This window comes from Cheilinus undulatus, linkage group 9 (assembly GCF_018320785.1).
Source record: "Cheilinus undulatus linkage group 9, ASM1832078v1, whole genome shotgun sequence".
Classification (NCBI taxonomy): Eukaryota; Metazoa; Chordata; class Actinopteri; order Labriformes; family Labridae; genus Cheilinus; species Cheilinus undulatus.
In genome coordinates, this window is record NC_054873.1 from 17757293 (window position 1) to 17780308 (window position 23016).

Here is a 23016-nt window from a genome sequence, read left to right on the forward strand (position 1 = left end):
TTTCTGGATAAACTCTGTAGTAAAAAGAAAGCTCCCCTCTACAAATCAATGCTCAGGCACTAAGCCACTTACCCACGCACTAATATTCTCATATTTTATGGTGGAATGTAAATTTTATAGTCATGTTAGTTTATTGCTGCTTTCTACTGCTGTTTATTCAAATTAAACACCCTTAAAGGGTTTTAGAAACCACTAAAATAAACTGGCAACCAGAGATTAAATGTATTTTCTGTTCATTAAATGGCAAAGATTGGATACTAATAACAATGATAAAAACTCATGACTGAATTTTTGTAATAACAGTGATAATGATAACTCTGTGCCTGGGCAACAGAGCAGATTCAGGAGCATGAAACTGTTTTCAGTCTAAGTGCTCATTTAGCTGATGTAATTTATTTTGGACAACAAGACAAGACAAATATCCTTCATGAGACGGGAAATTAAATGAGATAAAAATGACTGAGGACAAAAAGACAGAAGCTAGGGAAGCAGAGGAACCTGATTTTTAGATTGCTGATTGCAGATTTTGTTTGACAGAGGCAGAGGAGAATTTAAACATATTGATAGGGAAGCACCAATACTGTAAAATCCAGTTTATGAGACGCACTTTTATTTCCTCATTTAAAAAAAAAAAAAAAACATGTCAGATATACTGTTTCACACATCTATGGCATGGGATATTTCTATTCTGTCTGCTTTTGATGGTTAAACAGAGTTTCAACCTTTTTCCCCGTCAAAAGACCCTCCAAAACATGGTCTGTTTTATCTACTGGTGCGTCTTACAATCTGGTTTCAACAGTATAATGGCTGAGTATCAATATCAGCAGATACCTGCCCTGGTTACTGCTATCAGCCTATCAGCACGAACTGATGATAGCCCTAATCGTATTTGCAATCCTTTTATTTTAGCAGTATTTATGAGCCACACATTTATTGTGTTATATTAATCTTAATGTTTTCAAATATTAAGTTTTTTTGTTGGTTTGCAAGAACTGAAAAGTGCTTTTTTACTGAGTATGTGATGGTACAGCAGGCTGAAGAGGCTTTTGAAGGCTTTTTTTTTATCCAGTGCAGAAAGTGATGCATTGTGGTTAAAATCAACATCCAATTTAATTGTTTAATTGCTAAATCCCCAAGAAAATAGATCTATATGTGTTGTTATGGCCAAAAACAAACTTTGTATAAAATATTTATGTGTGTTTAATCATGATTTTAGTTAATATGTGCAAATATTAATTTTGACAACATCAGAGCAGACAAAGCCTTGCAACTCCCCATGAGATCTTTAGTTCCCCTCCTTTGGGGATCTCAGATCCCAGGTTGGGAGCCAATGGTTTAAACTACTGAATATTCACTAAAGGTTTTATGATGGTGAACAATGAACATTTTTAGCTCAGATGAGTAAATCAATAACCAAAAATATATCATATATTTGTCGACTAAAACTATGACTAAAAATGTTAATAAAATAACTTTTTCCCATGATGCACACTACACTAAAGACCCCCTAAAATAGATCTTTGATGACTAAAACTAAGGTTAGCTTTTGTCAAGGAGACTAAAATAATACAAAAATGTAACTCAGTTTTTGTTGGGCATTCAAAATCCATGATATGAGAGAGCACAAGCTGTTAGGTAGGTTGAATCTGTAGCTCAGCTGCTGGAAGCAGGGATACCAGATTTTGCAGAATGCATGGAAAGCACTAGTATAAGCCCCCTAAGGGATATAAGCTGAAAAATATATAGCATATTTTCTAGTGTGAATGCAAAACTTTGCCGTGCACACCAGAAACTTTATTCTTCTGCCAGTGCCCCTTTAGACGTTGAGTAGACTAAAATGTTTTTTGTAGTTTTTAGCAAATAAAACTAGACAAAAACTATTATGAGTAGAAATTACTAAAATGTGACTAAAATAAAATAAAAAAAATTAATCTAAATACTAAAACAATGACTGAATTTAAAATTGCCTTTTGTCTGAATTTAAATCTTCATCATATAAATCACCATGATTTTCTTTATTTGGGCATTCCTACATTTTATACTCTCAGAGGATTTGTTATAAATAATCAGTCTCTTTAAATTGATCAGGTTTTATCTATAAAAAAGGAAAACTTGTACTTAATTTTCATTTAATTGTAGTCTTGTTTTTAAAATTGTCAGGGTGTCTTTTCATTGAAGATGTACAAAATCAGTTCAGAAATTCAGAAACCCCCATGCTGTTACAGAATAAAGGAGGAAAAAAGATCACAGTTACTAAAAGGGTTTGGATTGGAGAGATTAGGAGAAGTGGAGGAAGGGAAAAGACTAACTATGATTCTTGCAGTGAGGGGTTAGTGTGAGAGGGTAAAAGGTGGAGCTTGAGTATCTATGTTGGGTTGTAAACACTAGAGGGTGCCAGATCTCACCCCTGTGAGACTAAAAAGCCTCTAGGTTGCTGGATTAAAGGGTGAGTGTTAGTTGGTAACGAGTTCAGAGTTTGGAGCGCTAGTTTAGGGAGGATGAACACTAGGGGGAACCAAAACTCACCACTAAATAAATCAGTGTCATTGTAAAAAGCTGCCATTGTGTCATTGATTGCATCCACTGTAACACAACAGAAAAAAAAAAAATCAAAAAATCATCAGTCACATGAGAAATAAAAACAACTCAACATGAGTAGAAGTGAAAGAGCAAAAATAAAACTTTAAATGAGTTCAGAGTCAGAGATGACGGTAATGGGAGGGTTGTGAGGACAGCCTGTCGTCATGTCAACAGCTAAATGGATGAGAGCAGGCTTTGTTGATGGGGGAGAGTGCGTATGCAGAAGTAATAAAATGAACGCCTGTCAGGCAGATAGAGCCGGGGGCAATCACAGCTCTGACAATCTGTCTTTTCAGGGGGATGACGACCGCTGGCGTCTCTGAGGATGGGATCACTGATAGGAAATGCTGCTTCCCTCCTACGCACTCGTGCTAACACACAACTGAACTCTCTCTCGTGCGAACACATAACACAATAACTCACTCATTCACTGCTTGCTCATTACACCTCCAGTTCATTTGACTTCCTTTATCTCACACAAGTGGTCAGACTTACGGCTGAGGACCTTGACGCTGATTGGTTGCTTCTGCTGGATGGTTTGTGTATAGGGGAAGCGGGCGTAGCAGATGTAGTCGCTCCTGGAATCCTCTCGGAGCACATTGGAGAAGTAAAGGTCTCCATTTAGGGACTGGGACACCCTGTTGCTCTGAGGAAGCCTCTGGAAGTCTGAAAGTATACAACATATTTAATCCTTGACAGCAGACAACAAGTTTAATATATGTTCATGTGCTGCTCTCTTCAGAGAATAGGTTAACTCAATTTAAATCAAGGATTTCAATAATGCTTTGATTTTTCATTACAAATCCCTCCTCTAGGTCTCTCCAAGCGATGGGTTCTGTGGATAAAATAAAGACAGTTTCTAGGTGTTTTATCACCTCTATCATATTTGGTTACAGGCATGAATCTAAAAAGGAGGATGTTAAAACTGAGATCATCCAGTGGTTTTTAAGTGATGGGTCAGGACCAAAAGGGTGTTGAAAGCTGTTTTTAGTGGGTCGTGATTCTGTGCCTTGAAAAATATCATGGCAAAAAGTGTTTGATGTGCAGAACCCCCAGGCAAACAACCATCCAGGTATCTTCTTTCACCATATTTCTTCACATATCAACTAAACTTTGGTTGTTTTCTCGAGATCACAACATATTTACCCTGCTATCTCTGGATATTTGAATCCAGCAGAGCTGCACTGCTACAGCTTGGACAACATCATACTGTTTATGCTCTGGTACTTTAAGAACTTTCTGCTACTTATGTTTTAAGAATTTCTTACATTTTCTATTAATATTCAATGCTTTATTCTTTTATGTAAATTATATCAAATGTTGTCTTTTTATGGTTGCTGAATGGGTGAAAAACACAAGACACATCTGAGATTCTTCTGGGACTGTAAAGTTGATCTGGATTATATTGACAGAGCTAGTTTTAGAATTAAAATGTGCTGGTTTCTCAAGCTCTCTAAAAAATACCTAAATTTGCTTTTCTAGTTGGATTTAGTCAAATATAAGATATGCATGTCCTCCCAGACTTCTGTAATGATGTCTGTTTCTTCTGTCTCCTTGTTCAGTTGTATATTTTGTTCCATCTAACATCCAGAGCAACATTTTTTCATTAAATATATTCGAGCGATTGTCGATTTTCAGACATTTGGGGAGTGATTTCCCATTAAGGGGTTAGTGGTAGGCCCTAGGGGTAGACCAGTTGAATCCGCTGCATTAAACTTGTAACTGCTTTACCTACATTAATCTTAACCCACTGGTGGGCTCAGAGGGGGGCAGGGGAGGCACCCCACTTTGTGCCCTATGGCTTAAATAATCACTGCAAAAGTGCCCTCTTATAAGCCCCTATGGTTGCTAAACACAATAAAATGGCCCCTTTCGTGCACTACAGGTGGACAAAATTTGGTGTATTGCTCCCTTAACTGCCCTCTAAGTGGACAATATTTGACAAATTGTTGCAAGGTTGCTTTTAAATGAACAACACATGATAAATTGCACTCCATTCTGCCCTCCCAGTGGACAATAAGTGACAAATTGCCCTCCAGGGTTGTCTTCCAGTAGACAGGGTCTCCTCTTAGTGGATGAAACCACATGTCGAAGAGTGGAGAAAATGCAATAAAGTGCTATAAGCTCCTTGGTATAAAGTTTATTTTCACTGACATCCTCCTTTGTGTGTCTTTGTAAAATAAACGGTTAAAAGGCTCATAGTTCCTTGTGTTTTTACTGAGTGAACTCTGTAAAAACACATGGTACTGTCATAAAAAATGTTAAATCTTAACCAGGATTTCTAAATATTTCATGTTAAATGTTTGACAACTTTTTGAACAATAGTAATAGCAAGCCCCCCTTTTTATCACTTTCGCCCCTGCCCCTTAAACATCCTAAGTCTCTCAACTATAAATATGGTTAATAAAATAATGAGACTGTAATGTTTTCACTAACTTCATCAAAGGGGAAATTAAATACCCATTTTCCAGTCCTTTTAACCTCATTACACACCAAATTTTGAAGCTTTTTGCTCTATTATACGACCTTCTGGATCCTAAAAAACAGATAATCAGTCAACCTTATGGTGATGATTGTTAAAGGGACAGTTCCGGTTATTTGAAGTAGGGCCATATCTCTTATAACAACAAGTGAACAATGTGCAGTAGAAAACTGGTAAAGTGATAAAAATATCCACAAATGCAGTGTTCATTTAAGCTGAAATGTTTTACATGTAGTCCTTATTTCTTTCTGACCCCATCTGTAGTTCTTCAGCTTCTTCTTCAAACAGTGGCTGACTAATTACTAATGAGTACCTCATACAACTCTCTTCAGAAACCCAAGTTTCCCTTTAAATCAACCGAACCAAAATGACCTGCATACCCAAACACTTCTTGAGATAATAGGCTTTCTTAATTTTAGTGAACTGACCCTTTAAAATCAACACAATAGAAATAACTTATTCAATGTGGGCATAGTGCTGACATTTCCCATAGGTCTCTGCTTCTCTGACACAAGTTATAAAAGGTTGTGTGGCTACAGCCCTGAAGTTGTGTGGAGTGCATGTGCAGCTACAGTATTATTCAGTGCTCACAATTGTCCATCCAGAATATGATGGGAGGGGGCAGGCCAGCAGGGGGGCGGCAAGGCAGCACCAGGGACACGCCCTCCTGAACCACGATTGGTTTGATTTTCTCCTTTGACCACAAGGGGGACCCTGGAGTAGTTAAAGAAGGGAGCACACATCAGTGGGTAGCAAGTCTCTTAATTTGACAGACAATATGGCATGCTAATGGACTGTTGCTGACATGATGACGGTGACGAGGCAGGATGAGTGGAGTGATGCTTAGCTGAATAACAATGAACAGAAGGAGGAAAAGATCACTGCTCTCTCTACTCTCTTAAAATGGATAATGCCACTTAATTGTTAGAGAAGAAGAGAATAAGGATGTGAGGAGGATGTAAGATATGTGTGACATTTAGAAAAGAGAAATTAAGTGTTAGTAATGCTGGATTTGCACCACACTTACTGGACTGTCTTACGACGATGTTATGGGAAACTGCAGTTCCATGTTTGTTCCTCGCCGTGCACTGGTACACAGACTCGTACTGGTCAGCCTTGGCTCTGGTGATATCCACCACCAGGGTCCCAGAGTGGGGCCTCAGGCTGACATTGGGGTCCTCATCGATATCAAAGTGTGTCCCGTTTCTTGTCCAGGAAAAACTGAAGAAAATAATCGTCAAGGGTCACAACAGTGCAGCTAAGATCCAAGATAGACAAATGTACTATCATTAGGTGAAGCGCTTGTCCATAATATTGAACGGTAAAGCTTTAAGTTTGTAAAAAAAAAATGTACAGGGCTTGAAAGTTTGTCATGTTTTCACCATAGGACATACAGCTGGTCAGCGTCTTGCTAATTTGTAAGCAAGATCATCAACCACAGTAATCAGCTGACTGGGACATATCCCCTCCTAGTGAGGCAAAGGTGACATTCTCCCATGAATAAATCTATTCTCACACTGTGCATATATACTGGGACAAGGAGAGTATTTCAGTTATCATTACTGAGCTATAGCTGTAACTTTACTTAAGTCTGCATATAAACATGCTGACTGCATTTAAGCAACAAGCAAATGTTAACTAGTTGGAAATACAGGGTGGAATAAGAGTCTGTCTTATCTTCAGAAAGTATTGTTTTAAAACAATGAAATAAAGACAGCATTTAATTTTAGCTATTGCTTTCGGAAACAGGGTGCTTTTCCTTTGTTACACACTTTTTTTAGCAAAGGCTCAAAATGTTTAGAAGAAATTTCTGCATCTGTTTCCCTCAATACCCTCATACATTCTCATTTCTCAGTGGGCAGAGTTGGGTCATAGAAAGGTAACACATTTTTCTAAGCACAAATCAGAGTCTACCAGCACTTGAATCCATGCTAAAAAAATCTGATCCCTCACAGTCTTAGAGAAGAGGATTAGTAATTCTCAAATGTCTGGAAACTTTCCCCAAAGAATACTGCTTCTCCTTTAACTCTAAATCTTTCATATTCAGTGAAAGAATATCTTTTTTCAACAGACATCCTTAAGACTTAAACTCAAGAGGCACCAAATGAGGATTCCAAAATATCTAGGTGTAAATCTTCTCTTGTTCTAGGCATTATTCAGCTAGTCAAAGATGTGTTTGAGCTTTGCATAAGATGTGCTTTTAGGGTTAAAGCAATGTGCAGGTAAGGCAATATAAATAAGATAAAATCACATTAGTGGTTAATTTTCAGTATAGCGTACCATTGTCCTATCATTGTTTTGTGGCCAATCTTTGACCTTAATCTTGTTAAATTACACAGAGCAGCTGTACCTGTCTGTACTGTATAGCCTAGCTTCTTCAAGATTGAAGAGGCAATGCAACCTGAAATCCCTGGAGGCAAAGGGCACTGCTATTGCCACATACAACCCAACTTCAAAGACACCAAAATATCCCTGTAATGAATTAACCTGTCAGATCAGACAGCACTTTTCAGATATCCATTGAAAGGGCATAGGATAAACATCCATCTGGGCAACAGCCCATACAGTGTTTTGGAAGAGTACAACTTAAAAAACTTGTGCCTGTTATGGTATGAACAACCATGCCTCATATGAAGGGTTAAAAATAGAAATACAAGCTAAAACTTTCCAAAAAAATCAGATTCAACTTCCATGTAGGGTTAAGATACCAGAAGTTAAAAGTTAAAATCCTGACCTGCAAAACCTAATAACAAACAGTCTGCTTACAGGAAAAAAGCTTATCCTCTATGAAAACATTCAAATGCAACTAGCGTAGCTCACTTAGCTCCATTAGCTGGGTAAGCTACTTAGATAAAGGAGCTACCTAGCTTACATAGCTAAAGCAAAGCTCACAAAGCAGCTTCATAAGCTACATATCTTCTTCATCTGTGTAGCCAAAATAGCTTTAGCTATGTTTGCTAAAACTGACGTTGCTAAAGCTTACTTAGATGTAGGAAATTGAGCTACGAAGCCAATGTAGCTGAAGCAAAGCCCACAAAGCAGCTATGTAAGCTACATAGATAAGATATGGAAATAGCTTTGTTAGCTGTAGCTATCTATGTTAGAGCTTAGATTAGCTTCATTGACTACTGTGGTAATGTATTTATGTAGCTAATGTAGCTGTGTTAGCTTTAGCTAAAGCTAAAGCAAGGCACTGATGGCCACCATTGTTTGCAGGCTTGCAGTACAACTAAACCCCACACATAGCTCCCGCCTAGTTTTCCTCAATGGCACTTATTGGTCTGATCCTTCTCTGACTAGTAGTGAACATTTCAGCTTGAAGCTTTGCAAAATGGATCCAATGATGTATTTGGTCTGATGACAGGCGGAGCTCTGCAAGGCTAAATTATAAAAACAATGTATGCCTTTTTGAACTGCTAGCGAAGCAGCAGTTCTGTAAGTGGGAGTTCAGGAAAATGTAGGGCTACAAATAAAACTACACTAAATGTCCCAACTAACAAACCAAAGATAAATGAATAGTCTTACCTCGCCCTTGTCCCCACCTGTAATACTATGAGTTCAAAAGAAGAGCCCCACTCCTCCCTTCTGCCACATCCTACCTGTGAGACAGCTTTGCCTGTATGTCGGCTTGTTTATTTGCTTATGTGCTTGGTCAGGGGAAGGCTTAAAAAACATTTTCATCTGCCAAAGAAGGGCCCAGCAGGAAAAAGGTCCGGGAACCACTGTGATATGGCAAGGGTAAAGGGAAACTTTAAGACCAGGAAATTAAAGAGTGTCCTTGCAGATATATTGGCACAAAGGTGTGCATGCGTACTTTGCCAAAGCCAGCAAATTAAAAACAGTTAAACTACGACTGAGGGAACAAGAGTATGACAGGAGCATTTATTAACACCAGCCTGTGGCAAGGGCAGCACACATCAGCTTTATGGGTAAACTAAGTGTCTTGAGACATTCTGTCAGCAGAGACTTTAAAGTCAAAATTTGAAAGGTGATGGTTGAATGCAGACCTGGAAGATGATCTTTGTGTAGCAGATGTATGACTGTATGAGATTCTTACCTGGGATGAGGCTTCCCCTTCGCCTCACAGTGGATTATAATGTTCTCTCGGGGGTCGATGATGTAATCCTTGGGGGATTGGTGAGTTATGGTCGGTGGCTGCGGCACTAAATGAGATCAAACAGAGGGTAATATTCAGTCATGACCCTTTCCTGCATAACTTAGCTTTTTTCAGGTGTTGCACTGACCACACACATAGTCATTACCAATAACATGCAGACTTATCACAACAATTCTACACATCACTGTTTGCTGACAAACACAAAAAGCTCCTGCAACATGTGCAACAACAAGAAAGAGGCATGCAGAGAACTCAGGTACATTTCATTATATCATAATGATCGAATGCTTAATGTATTCCTGTCAGAGCTGGGGGGATAACTAATGGACTATGACATAAAAAACGAGAGAAGAACTCATGCTGTTTGCAATATTGCTCTACGGGAAAAGCTCTAGCACTGCAGAAACACACAGAACAAAAACAGCAAACAAAGCATGCAATATACTCAGATCCACTGCAAATCACACTCTGTATCTTATAATATAAAGCAGAAACACTAGAATACAAAAACATAATGAAACAATATGAAAAAAAATAACCATCAATGCACAGCATAGAAACACAGCTAGCACAACCTCTGCAGGAAATCCACTCTACTTTCAGACTTACATCCTTCCAGTACTTTTCCCAAAGAATCAGCAAACAACAAAGAACAAATCATGACAGCAAAGAAAACCAGACATTAGTGATGAGATTTGTCTCCCTGCATTGTTTTTGCTTCACACACAGTTTAAACGAGGTCAGTTTGTAGTCTCCAGTGGTCAGCAGGTTCAACAAAAAGACAGATGAACAGCTTAGTGACATCAGGATATGGTGTTTCGTGTAAATATGGAAACTCTTTCCCTTTCCTCCAAAATAAAAAAATCAAGTTACAGTTAATACAATGATACAGTTAATAGATTGATGGTGAAATTCAAAGCTTGCTACTGAACAAGTCAGTGCTCAAAAATTAATTCGGAATTATTTAGATTATAAAATAGTTCAGATAACTTTTTTTTAATCAAAAAGTTGCTCATTCTTGAACATGGATATTTTATGCTTTTATTTAAAATATATGACAAGATAATCAAGAGTATCATGAGTGTGTCACTGGTGTGATTAAGCTCAGGTTCAGGGAAATTACGCTATTTTTTTGAAAAGTGAAGGGGCAAAGATCCTTGATTAATCAAAAAAACCCATCAAACTGACAAGTCCAGCATATAAAACTGACCTATGAATACAGCACTAAATGTGGTCGACGCATGTCAACAGTGGTTATTTTGCCCTTTTGTGTTTGATCTGCCATTCATGATTCCATGATTTTATTGCTTCTGCCACAGGTGAGTACATCATTAAGTAAAAAGGTTTGCTATAAAGTATGTGTGGTTTCATGTAAAATCCTGCAGGGCTATTCCTAAGGTGAGGGTTATGCATGATTTACTAATGCATCAATATAGCATGATCAGGTAGTTGTATGAAATACATATGAAGTTATGCTTTTAGATGAGTTAATTATTTATTGATGCTTTGGAGACATTTTCTTAATGCTTAATTTTTGCAGTTATTATAAAGTGTTGTTAAAAAAACCTAAAGATTATGCTGGACCATTCTGTTCATATGAAGATACAATAATGTCAGAAAATAGTCAAATGTTTTATCCTCACAGAACATATTTAAATTATGTGTAATATCAAAGAAAACTTAAAGATCACTGTCAGATAAATTGACACCCCCACCCTCACCCTAAAGACATCCTGACATTTGAGAAGCTTCATCAGCAATTTCTGTTATCAAGCTCATGGATTTTTTATTCAGTTAACTGAATTAATCAATTCTCTTCAAGTCCTCAGACAAACTGAAACCAACAAAAGTCCAGTTATCCTCTCTTGTGTGTAAATGTGTTGTGATGTGTTGCCTTACGGTCTAGTGGGACCTCCAGCGCAGCGGCGAAGTGTCCCAGGAGCAGCACCAGCAGTGCTGCATCCATCCTCCTCCTCTCCATAATCGGTGTGTGACGTGAAGGACTGACCTGGAAAACTGCGACGCCCTGTCTCTCTGCTCAGTCACACTGTGTGAGGGCGTGTGCACATCCACAACTGAGGAAAAAGAGAAAGAGTCGGTCAGAGATGGAAACGGGAAGAGAGAGACAACCAAGACACGAATTCTTAGTGTTTTATTTTGTGCTGGCAAAGACAGAGAGACACTCTCATGGTATCAGTCTGGTCACAGATGGAAGTTAGTCACTGTGCTGGATGCTTTCTTTTTGTCCTCCAGAATAGTCCAATGCAGCCCACGTGGGCTCATATAGTTCAGCTAATCATCGCCGTGGCTACAATGCTGCTGGACTTCCCTGTCTTATTGATCATATGAGCTGCCAGTTGACATGCCAGGGACAAGACATGGGGGACACTGACTTCACAATCCATTTCTCTCTCTGCTACATCACTTTGATTGACTGACTGACTGAAGTGATGCGCTCTGAGGTCAGATTTCAGAGAGTGGACCATCACTCTTTCATTATTCGTGTGGAGTGGGAAAGTCAGAAGTGATCGAGCTGATCTCTGATGTCTCAGTTGACACCGTTCGATGAGGAAAGATAGAAGTTCAACAGGGTGATGTTTACAGGCTAAACAAACAGCTGTAGGGCTTGATGGCCTCTGATTTACAGCTAATTAATGGATTTCCTTTGTTCCTAGTTTTATCTGATTATAGCTCTATAACAACACTTAGGAGGGAAAACTAAAAATGAGAACAAAAGAGAAAAGTATAATCTTCCAGGCAGCCCAGCAAGACATAATACACCTTCATCCAACCATGAGCAATTATTTTTAAGACAGCTAAAAAGCAATATGCAAATGTTGAAATAATCACTTTCAGGATAATCAAACTGGTGTGACCTGAGCTCCAGAGAGTTAATAACTAAATGACTTTGCTCGATTTAATTCATATTCATCTGCATATTCCAGCCTTATTATAAAGAAATGATCAGCATTACTCAGTATTTTTATTAAATGTGAGAGCAGCTTCAAGATGATTAGCAAAAAGACTGAGGAAAAATAACTTTCAGAGGAGTCGTTTTCAGTCTTTTACAGCCACAGTCTGACCTGGTTTTATCTCTCCTGCCTGTCTGTCTCACCCCAGGCGGATGTCCTCGCCAGCACTGTATTAAAATGTCACAGCTTAATTTAGAGCTTAGGGAGGCTAATTTGCTGTGTTATCAAAAAAGCACATCAAATTCTGGATATTAGCATCTGAGTGAAAGAATCAAACAGTACCCATTAAAGGAGGAGAAGTATGCATGCCCTGCTCTCCCGCCTTTGGGTGTGGGTCCGGCCAGGAGGTTGCAGAGGAGGCGGTGAAGACTGACACCAGAGGCTAGACAGCTGAGCAGTCAGACCCTGGCCTGATGCTCCTTTGGGATCTGTTGTATTTGTTAGCACTGCCCTGCAGTCATGATTCAGAGTCGGTGTCTGGTGGCTTGGGGAGAGACCGAGGCTAACGTCTGCTGCCCCCGGATTCAGCTACACCTCTCCAGGGACAGACTTCATTCTTCGCCCAGGGCAGCCAATCACTCTGCTGCGAACACCGTCAGACGGTTACGGCTCAGGTTTTGACACAAAAAGATCCAAGGGAGGGTGATTTCATCAGACTCATTTGAAGCCTGTAGGCAGGGGTGCTGAAACTGCACCGAGCAGAAAACCTTCGTTGATTTTCAGTGTTCAAAATTTACAGCCGGATGTCATTTATGCAAAATCCATTCGTGATGATTTGAAAGGTATTGCTTTGTAATCATTTCTTAGTGCCACTTCACTTTTGTTAATTTAAGAAGTTATTAAATCACAAATATTTCCAGGAAAAATTGCAGCTGTAACTTCGCAGTGCAGTAATGAAATGAAAAAAGTGTTGGCCTGTGACAGCAGACGAATTACTGAGTTCATTTAACATTTTATTGTGGATCCTCAAAAGCTGATGATTTTTATCTGGAGAAGAGCCCATGCTTCATCCAGGACTCATTTTCCAGTTTAATGAGGTATAGCAAGCCGGTTAGAGTGTGTGTCATCATGTGCATACTGTATAGGTGCTCATTTGGGTGCAAGTGTGCTATGATTATTAACTCCATCTCACAGTGGGACGACAGCAGGGACTCAAGTGGGGCTGTTTAGGCGAGGAACAAACCACCAGAGCTCAAAACGTCTGACTTCATGCCTGAAAAGTAGGCATAAAATGACTAAGAACAAGCTGAATTTACCATATTCATATTAAAAAACAGGGTTTACAGGTTCTTACTTGGAAAAATTCTTGTTTCAGATCCGGGATAAAGCAAAATTTTGCATTATCAGTGTTTTTTCTAACCTAAGCTGGCTTATCACTGCATCTCAAAGAAGATGCTACAAGCCTCTTTCATATTTAAATATACAATCCATCGAGGGGGCACACAATCAGAGGCTGTACATCAGAACTGTTGTGCCTTCAAATGCATCTTGTGCTGACAGAACTGGAGTAGCCAAAGTAAATAAAGCTCAGTGCAGCTCAGTCTGCTGAGGCCCAGACAAAAACACAGAGCTGCTAGGAGTGCTGTGCCAAAAGCTGTCAGGCGTCAGATAATATCGAACGGGGGAAATGGTCTCTTAGAAAGAAACACGACAGGGAGGATCTCTGGTTATTTTTCAAAATAGAAATGGCCATGAAGAGGATAAACAGTCTCGCTGAAAAACTCGACACTTGAGATGATGCAAAACCTCTAGAGCAGAGCAGGGTTTTGGCAAGTTTTAACTCCACACAAAACATGACCTTTATGGGTTATATAGTCATGTTTCTTAACAGCAACAGGAGCAGCATTATCACTCATTTGGCAAAGGGATTCCAGACATATGAGGAATGTAAGTTCAATATTCACTTTCTTCCTGGCCCGGTTTTATTCCCCAGAAACGCCCAAAGAAGGTTTCTGGCTCTGTTGCAGCAAATAACCAAATATCTTCCCACTGACTGTGGCCACATGCTGTTTGGTACTTGGCAGGTAGGGTAGAGTAGATTTCTGATAATCTTTGAAAAAATTGTTCAAATGGTACCTTTGAGAGAGTTAAAAGTAAATCTAAACACCATACAGTGATTTGATTGGAAGAAAAATATTCATACGGGGTAAATGTAAAGCATCATTTGGTATCGTAACGTATCATGTCATATCATTTAGTTTTATTTTGTATCATGTCATATCATGTTGATTCGTATCATATCATTGGGTTCAAACTGTTAAGTGTAGTTTAATCGTATCATATTGTTTCATATCATTCATTTAATTTCTCTCAGGTCGTGTCATGTCATGTCATATTTTGTTTTGCATGTTTCGTACCGTATATTATCTTTCCGTATCATATCATATGGTATTTCATCATATCATATTGTGTTGTATTTTATTATATTGGACCTTACTGTAACGAGTCATGTCTTATCATGTTATATTATTTCATATTGTTTCAAATCGATTTGCATCATATCATAGTAGAGCTGTGAAATTAATACAAAAATAATCGAAACTGACATTTAGAGCCTCTAACCGACGTAAACCTGCCATGTCAATTATTTAAATTTTTCATAAACAATATCAATAATAATACATATTTTTAATAACTTACTATTGTTGTCAGCAAGAAATACAAGTTGTTTATTTTCTACTTTTCTTGGAAAATTTGACTCTTTACAAAAAACATTTTCATATTGTATCGTATTTGTATTGTAAAATGTCGTATGGTTTTGTATTGTATCATATTACATTGAATTGTATCGTATTCTGTATGGTATTGTTTTGAATTGTATCGTTTCACATCATTTCATTTCATATTGTGCTGTTGTGTTTTGTCATGTCCACGATTCATTCAGTATCGTACCATATCACACTGTATCGTATGGTATCAGTGCTAAATGGCACCCCATATTGGAATGTAGTCTGTATCATTTTGTGTGGTAACATATCACTTTATATGTAAAATTATAACATAGTAAATCTTAAGGAATCTTACATATATTATACCATAATGTATTGTATACTTTTGTCTAATATTAAACTGATTCATAAAAACATCAAATAGCACTCTGTCCTTTCACTTTATATAATATCATATCATAATGTGTAATATTATACCATGACATATTGTATACTATCATTTCATATTTCAGCTAATTTCACATTGTAGTTTGTTTCAGTATTTATTATGGCAACATAAAATGTTTGGCGTCAGGCACCGACTTAATCACTTCTTGCAGATTTTTACATACAGAATCTGAGGAGTGATAACAGCTTAAACCCCCAGTTGAAGCCAACAGGTGGATGCTGTGGTGGAGGTGGGCAGAAATGAGAGGTCATGCTGACCCAGGGCAGGGCAGGCAAATTGCAGAGCAGAGGAAAAGACAATATTTTATCTGATTGTGGCATAAGACCATCATGTCATTTCATTTTGTATCACATCGTATCATTTGTTATCCATTTGTATTTCATATTGTACTATATTACATCATAAAATATTAGATCATCCTATCGTAGCCTATCATATCATTTTGCATCCCACCATAACGTATTGCATCATTTCATATTGCATTGTTAAGCATTGTTTCATATCATATCCTCTAATTTTACATCCTACTGTATTGTATGGTATGTTATCATATCATATTGTACTGCTATTGTGTATCATACCATATCCTTATATGTTTAAACATGCTCAAGGCCTTCACAACATCCATGACATAAAATCGTCTGTAGATTTGTCACTATAACAGGCGTGCTGCCTCCACACCTTATGATTTCAGAAATGTGCGATTTAGAGTTAAGTTTCTAAGAAAAATGCCACCATGATGAATCACACAAGTTATGTCCGTTTAATACTTGCCAATTGATTTTTGTCCAGTTTAGATATGATGGCAACTTATCAGTGGCTGTCAGGAATGATCAGGAAAAAAAAAACATTTCAAGAGGCACAGTTTGCAATATGGTTAGCTCTGATCTGAAGCAAATTGAATTTGTATTACATGAAACAAAAAGCCTGCAAGACCACTGTTAAAGACCTTTTAATGTGACTACACGACTAGCTGTGCTTCTCCCTTAAAATGAATGTCAGCAAAGTGAAAGGGCTGTAATGTTAATTACCGTCTACAACTACATAGGACCACCTTCACTCAGAACTCTCTTTCTCCCTGTTCATTCCCTCCGTGGAGAAAACACTTGGTACTTGTGTAACAGCTGCATTGAGCTGTCTGGCCTCTCATTCAGCCGGCCTCTTCAATTACTCCATTGTCATTTTCCCATAGACGGCTACTTCACCATCCCAAAACTAATTGGTTTTGTGCACATGTCAGAAAGACGTGGCACATACGGGACACGCACATACACATTCATGGCCGCTGTTCCTTGAGACATGAGGGTCGGCACATCTCTGAGAACACAGATGGAGCTGACAGGGGCACGGGCGCTGAGAATTGAAGCCCAGCACGGTGTAAATGAATAGCAGTCAGCGGGGAAAAAGCTCGATTGAAATTCCCTTACAGCAACAGATAGCACTACTCCATACGCTGAATGCTAACCACTAGTGAGGATATAGCCATTTCCTGTGCCAAACAAAAGTGATGCAACACTGAATCATTGCTGTTGCATCAGAATTGTACAGTTTAAACATCTATGATGAAAATAAAAGCCTTTCGTTCTTGCCAGGCAGTCTAATTAACCTCTATAATCAGCTCTATTGATGGCTCATGCAATCTGAGGTTTGTGAGCCTCAGTATGGCCTTAATGGAGCAGCAGGGATCCCCTACAGATGCCTCAATGTGGGGGTATAATGATGAGAATGGCTCAGCACTCAGGAAGGTGGTGATGAGAAAACGGATACGGTTGAAAGAGTTTATTTATCTGAGGCTGCTGGGCGCTCGAGCTGCTGATAGGGATGGCAGTGTACTGTATTCGTGTCAGGGCTAAGGGCCTGTTTCTATGTACCATCACACATCTATAATGGAAAAGAAGGTCACATAAAAGGTCTTGACTTTAGAAGATAATGAGAACATCTCTCATTCAGTTACCAAGATTTGGAAATTCACAGTCATATCAGACCTCAAAATCAAGATCCATCTTTTCTAAGTAGTCATTTTAGTCTGAAATGATAATTAAATCAGCAGCATTCAGCTTTCTAAATGAGCTCCTAATTCACAGCTAATGTAGTGGACAGGCATTAGCAGTGATATGAGTTACAGCCATGATATATGAGGTTAAATGTTCAGTGCCTTTGACTAACACCTCTCACAGGCCTTTTATCTGCAGCTACAGAAGCACAATGGAAATACCACGGGCAGGCTCCAGCATGCGTTTCCCATAATCTCCTCATTAGCTTTTATAATTGGGTGACCATATGCAAATAATTGGTGTAGTTAACATATGAATTGGGGTTGTGTTGTTGAAGGAGACCCCACAGCTCAAAAACACACAGCTATCCTTTTATCTGCACTGTACAATGCTAGACAATAAAGTGATGATCTTTATTCATGTGCTCTGAAAACCAGCATGAACTTACTGTTCATCTTCATTTTAGTTTGTAAAACTAAACTGATTTTAGGACACTGAGGCAAGAATGATTTATGGTTAATTACAGGGGTATTTCACTTTGGTTTGGACTTGATTTCAACATTTTTTGACTGAAAGTTTGAGGGAAAAACTTGGAGAAATGAGGGCTGTTCAGCTCCTCTACTCCTCCACCAGCACCCCCAAGATTCCATGTCCGCTGTGCTGGTTAACATCTGGGTAGACGAGCATTATGGTGGTATGGCAGTGGACCATTAGTGGCAGGTAGCTAGCTGCCTAGACACGAAGTTTGACTGGTACAGACATAGTCAGCACCAAGGGGAATGTCTACAAAACAGGCCAGTATCTCCAGTGCTGAAGTGTTACTGTGTGGCATTTGGCACAAGAAAAACATCTTAAACCCTAAAGATTCAAAATCCAAACATTTGTACTCTTAACACTTGATTAGATGTAACATCAACATTAGGATCACCTTATTCACAGTGTTAGATTGTTTCTGGGGTACTATGAACACAGCATTACTTGATATTATTTCAGTTTAAGTCATCAGTCTCATCAGGGAATTCAACTGACAGCAAAAGATAACAGGGAATGATACGTCAGGATATAGACAACAATCCAATCATATTCTGAGAGGCATTACCATCAGAGTTTAAAATAAGTGTGTTGGCAGCTTTGCAGACTAGGGGAAATGATTCTTGTCCCCCACAGGATGCCCTACCAACAACTATGAGGCGATGCCAAATGTTACTATTGATACAAATATTAAAAATTAGTTTGACCATTTAATTACTTGAGATGAGAATCTAAATCCAGTACCAGCAACGTATCCAGTACCTACTGTACAAAACTACAACACAGATTTTGATGCTTCATTTTGGTATCCTCCCTCACCTCTCCAAAGAAAGGCATGGAATATGTTATGTGATTTACATGCACTCATTTCCTTTCAGCAGAACTTGAAGTCTTATCCTATGTTTTATTGGCATATTTTTAGACATTTCTCTAAATTATTTAAAACAGAAAGACAGCTTTTATTCACCTGTTGACCTTCTGACTTTTAACATTTTCCTCTCTTAAAAATATCAATTCAGGCACTGTTTAGGCACCGGCACCATTTAAAAAGTATAGATTTAGCTCTGCTATCACAAAAACCCCAAATCCAAACCTATAAATAACGCTGGTGCTGACAACTGAAGGTGACAACAACATTTAATTGTTCAGTCAGGTAATTGTGCACATCTTTAGTAAAACACCTGGATGTTTTGAGTTTTATTGTATCAAATGCTTAAATAAATCCCCTACCTTAATAAAAGAACAGCTTTAAACCCCAGATTAAGCTTTTTTAAGAATATTTTGAACCTCTTTTTAAATCATCTCCCCCAGCTATCAATTCACCACAACCCTTAATGCTAATGGGCATCTGCTACTAATGCAATGTGTCCGGCAATTTGTTTGGTCCTCCTCTTTTCACTGAGTGCCGCACATTGGCATTCACTTAGCTTCCTCCCTGTACATGCCAAGAACACTCCGGGGTTCGCTCCCTGTCCCCTCTGCCCAAATGCTAATCACTGCCGGCGCCGGCACTTCTGAGAGGAGGCTGCTCTTTAGCATGCAGATGTAAGCAGCACCACTAGATGGGACGGCGATGTTAAGAAGGAAACCCCTGCCTGTTGGAGCTGAATGAAATCGAAGGGTGCTTTGGCTTTCATCTTATCACTGCAGGGCAGCTGAATATGACTTTGCATCACCTCATACAGAAGTAGAATCTTCTTTGAGGACTTTATCATGATCGGATGGATGTGTCAGGTCCTCTCTTTCTCCTTTAGATGGTGATGCATCGTTTTACTCCCTCACCATGCAGAAAAAGCTATGAATTATCATTAATAAAGTAGTCATTACACCAAGATAGCAAAAGTTAAGTCCCAAGAGTGTTTGTACACTTGTCTGACCTATTAATACAGTAGTTCATTATTGGAAAAAGTTAGGACACTTTTGAAAAGCATTCATTAAAATGAGTTCAGGAGGGGAGGAAGCACAAGGCTGAACGAGCCATGGAGGATCTGAACTTGACCTTTATTTGATAGCTAATCCCTGTGCTGTAATTACTCTGTAAGGGGGATGTTTTGAAATCTCACAGCACTTATGCTCCTAACTATGTGAATTTATTCACACTTGCATCTATTTGCATCTGCATCCTCCCTGTTTTAGTTTCTTGAATGGCTCTATGGGGTCAGCATCTTTGGAAACATCAGACTCAGAGGATGGTGCTCAAGTATGCTCGGCCAAATAAGTGTGTTATGGGTGAGGCCATTCATATGCTGAGCAGAGGTTCATTATCATGAGCAAGGCAGGAGAGTGGGAGGACTGCATTCCAACCGTCTCCCTGAATAGCTAAAAGGACTCTCAAAATCCTCGGCATACAACGTCACAAGACACTCTTAAACGACAGAAACATAACAGTTCTGAATGAGTGATCAACATGAAATCAATCTGCTGTTGAAATGCTGAAAATCCTCTGAGAAAGCAGACAGAAACAAACAGAATCACAGACAAATAAGCCTCCTACTTCAGCAGAAAATGGTTTATGCCAAATTCAGGACCACTCCATACCCTTTTAGCAGAGTAAAACCACTCAAAAATTGCTCTTCAAAAAAGCTCTATGTATCCATAGCAATGCCATGGTGTTCTCAGATCTCCACACTGACAAAAAGATGTCAACCCTCTCATCAAACACAGGCGTATGGAGGAAAAAAAGGGGGGGACAAAGAGGCCCAGACCATTTGTCATCTCATGAGTAACCTTGGAGAGAAACTGTACGCTTGACATCTGCTGTGGCCTGAAAAACATCTCAACCTCCTCGGCGCTGAACAAAAGAGGTATGATTAGAATCTCAGTTTGCCACCATGTCTGCACCGGATGGCTTTCTCTGCATGTGAAGGGTCTCTCAAGATGGGGCCAATATGTGGGGTTTACTTTAAGCTTAGGGGTGCCACAGAGCAAGCGTGTGAGAAAAGCAGCTGAGGAAATGTTCAGCAAAAACACACAGGAAGTGGCAGCTGTGATGTTTTTGTAGCAGAGGAGCTCAGAGACAAAGTCGATGGGAGATTGCTCCTAGTCAACAGTCAATGCAACCAGGCCTTTCTGGAAAAGCACTACTGTATAATAAACGCTCTTCTGGAGGTATTTGAATTGTGCTGATACAGTAGAGGCAGGCAGCGATGGCTCTTTGAGAGCTTTTTGTGCGGTACCATTCAGTCTGGTAAAATCTGCCGACAACATCAGATAACAAAGCGTGAACGCTGACACTGCGCTGGAACAATCTGTTACCACTGCGTGTGACCAGAACATGTAATTTACCGGTGAGAAAGTAGCAGGTGGACAGAAGCAGTGAGGGCTATCCCCGTTAAAAAAAAGACAATACAAAAGTTTACCCTGAGGCCATGACAGGGTTGTATTCAGCATGCTGGAACACACTAACAGTGAGTAAAGAGTTTTAGTGGCATTTAAAACAAAGAGAAGACTAGAATTGTGTCCTTCAAATATGTTAATAGTTTGTAGAAAAATAAAATAGGATGTAGAATAAAACTGCTTACCAGCTCACCCTTACAAAGTGCATTGCAAGAAGTGATGCTACTAATGCAACTAGTGCTTCCACTCTACGTCTTTATCACACTGCATCTCATTTCTATGAAATTTACCAGAAAAACTCGGGCTTCAAATCACAAAACACCACCTGTCTGTGCTCTCCTGGAGGCTCATCTAAGGGACACATTTTTCGTAGCACTAGGGATTGTGGGTCATATAAGCCGATAGCTCCGCTCCAACAGTGCGTGCCATCCGCTCCCACCTGAACCCCCAACAGATGTGTCAAATCAAACCTGCATCTCACACCGATTCTGACAATCTATGTTAAATATTCAGAGTAACAGAGTGTTTAATTAAAGGCAATATAGGTATGTTCACTTGAGCACCATACTGATTAACGGAGGTAAATCTAAGAAAACAACCTCATCCTTGTCATGCGTAACGGTGCCACTCACAGAAAAAAAAGCAGCTCCTCTATGTCTGCCTCTATGTCACACAAGGGGTATGTTGTTTTCTGAACCATAATCCGAAAAAATGCTCACACTCGCACCTTGCACACTGAGTTTGTTGCATTTTTATTTGCCCTCATTTCCACCATTCTGACAGAGATCTTCATACAGCACCTGCCCATACTGTGCCAAATTAAAGAGATGGAGAGCAGCTTATTATTCAGTCTCTGTTATGACCTGTGAGTAGGCTAAAAAACTTCTGCCTCTATCAGTTATATTTCCATGGTTAACATCTACATATACACAGTAAATCACAGTGTCTAAAGTGAGGGTTCAGTGCAAGAGAAGAGGAGAGAGAGGCGAGGGGGGCGAGTGAGTGAGTAGGAAGCAGCAGGGGCTGTTTTGAATCATCAATCGCCCATCTAAATGACTTGGACTGATGCCAAAATTTGCAAAAAATCGAACCTGTGTGCAAACATGATTACAGCATGAGACTGATTTTCATTTTCTAATGTGCAAAAAAATGTTGACTAAAAGGTGACACAGCGTGCAAAGGCCTTCAGACTGATTTAACACTTGGTTATGCCTTAGTAAGAGTAATATTTATCTTATTTACACATCATTTATCATAATTTATTTCAAAGCCATACAGAGGTGGAATTATTTCCTGGTCTCTGGACAGTTTGTGCACATAAAAAACTGAAGCACATTTCCTTTAGCTCTCACAGACAGCAGGCAAAACTTTACTGTATTTATGCCGTCCTACTATTGTCCTCATTATAAGGTGCTTAATGCAGTCAAGCCAATTTGCATGGAAAAGGGTGGTTTTTCCCCAAATAACTGCATAATGGCTCAGCATCTCTGCGTGCTGGTGTGTATGCATGGCAATAGGCCAACAGCACAATAAGGGGAGCATTGAAGTTGTGCCTTTTGACATATTTGTAAAGTTTTAGTGCATGCACTTTTTTGTGGAGCTTGAACAAAACATCACACGGCCCACCAGCGCCTGTTTGTTTTTTGTTGCAAAACAGAATGCATGCTGGGATAGCCAGCTGAGGATATTGATAGCCCACCATATTTCTTATCCTTCTGAAGTCGTTTGATCATGCAAGTTTCTGTGAGATCTCATGTCCCCAGAATCACAACAAACGGCAGGTTCAGTACGCTCTCATGACCAAGTCAAATAGTTGATTGCATACATCGAAGGAAAACAAAACTTTCCTCATGTCTTTGGCCCCCCTTGTTTTCAAAATCAGTTAAT

General features: G+C 39.2%; 1 protein-coding gene across 15 annotated transcripts in view; it reads right to left on the bottom strand.

Annotated features, from left to right (window-relative positions):
* The window catches only part of LOC121515374 (neuronal cell adhesion molecule-like), a 70987-nt gene that overhangs the window by 32191 nt on the left and 15780 nt on the right, over positions 1-23016 (bottom strand). For 7 of the 15 annotated variants that reach the window (XM_041796108.1, XM_041796098.1, XM_041796110.1 and 4 more), the window contains exons 2-8: positions 11079-11254; positions 9789-9800; positions 9120-9225; positions 6090-6283; positions 5654-5776; positions 3076-3246; positions 2527-2583 (exon numbers count right to left, since the gene is read on the bottom strand). In XM_041796108.1, the coding sequence (XP_041652042.1) occupies positions 2527-2583; positions 3076-3246; positions 5654-5776; positions 6090-6283; positions 9120-9225; positions 9789-9800; positions 11079-11160 (745 nt within the window). In that variant the 5' untranslated portion in view covers positions 11161-11254. The remainder of the gene's footprint in view (positions 1-2526; positions 2584-3075; positions 3247-5653; positions 5777-6089; positions 6284-9119; positions 9226-9788; positions 9801-11078; positions 11255-23016) is intronic. The other 8 variants (XM_041796109.1, XM_041796099.1, XM_041796106.1 and 5 more) reach the window with 3 other exon arrangements.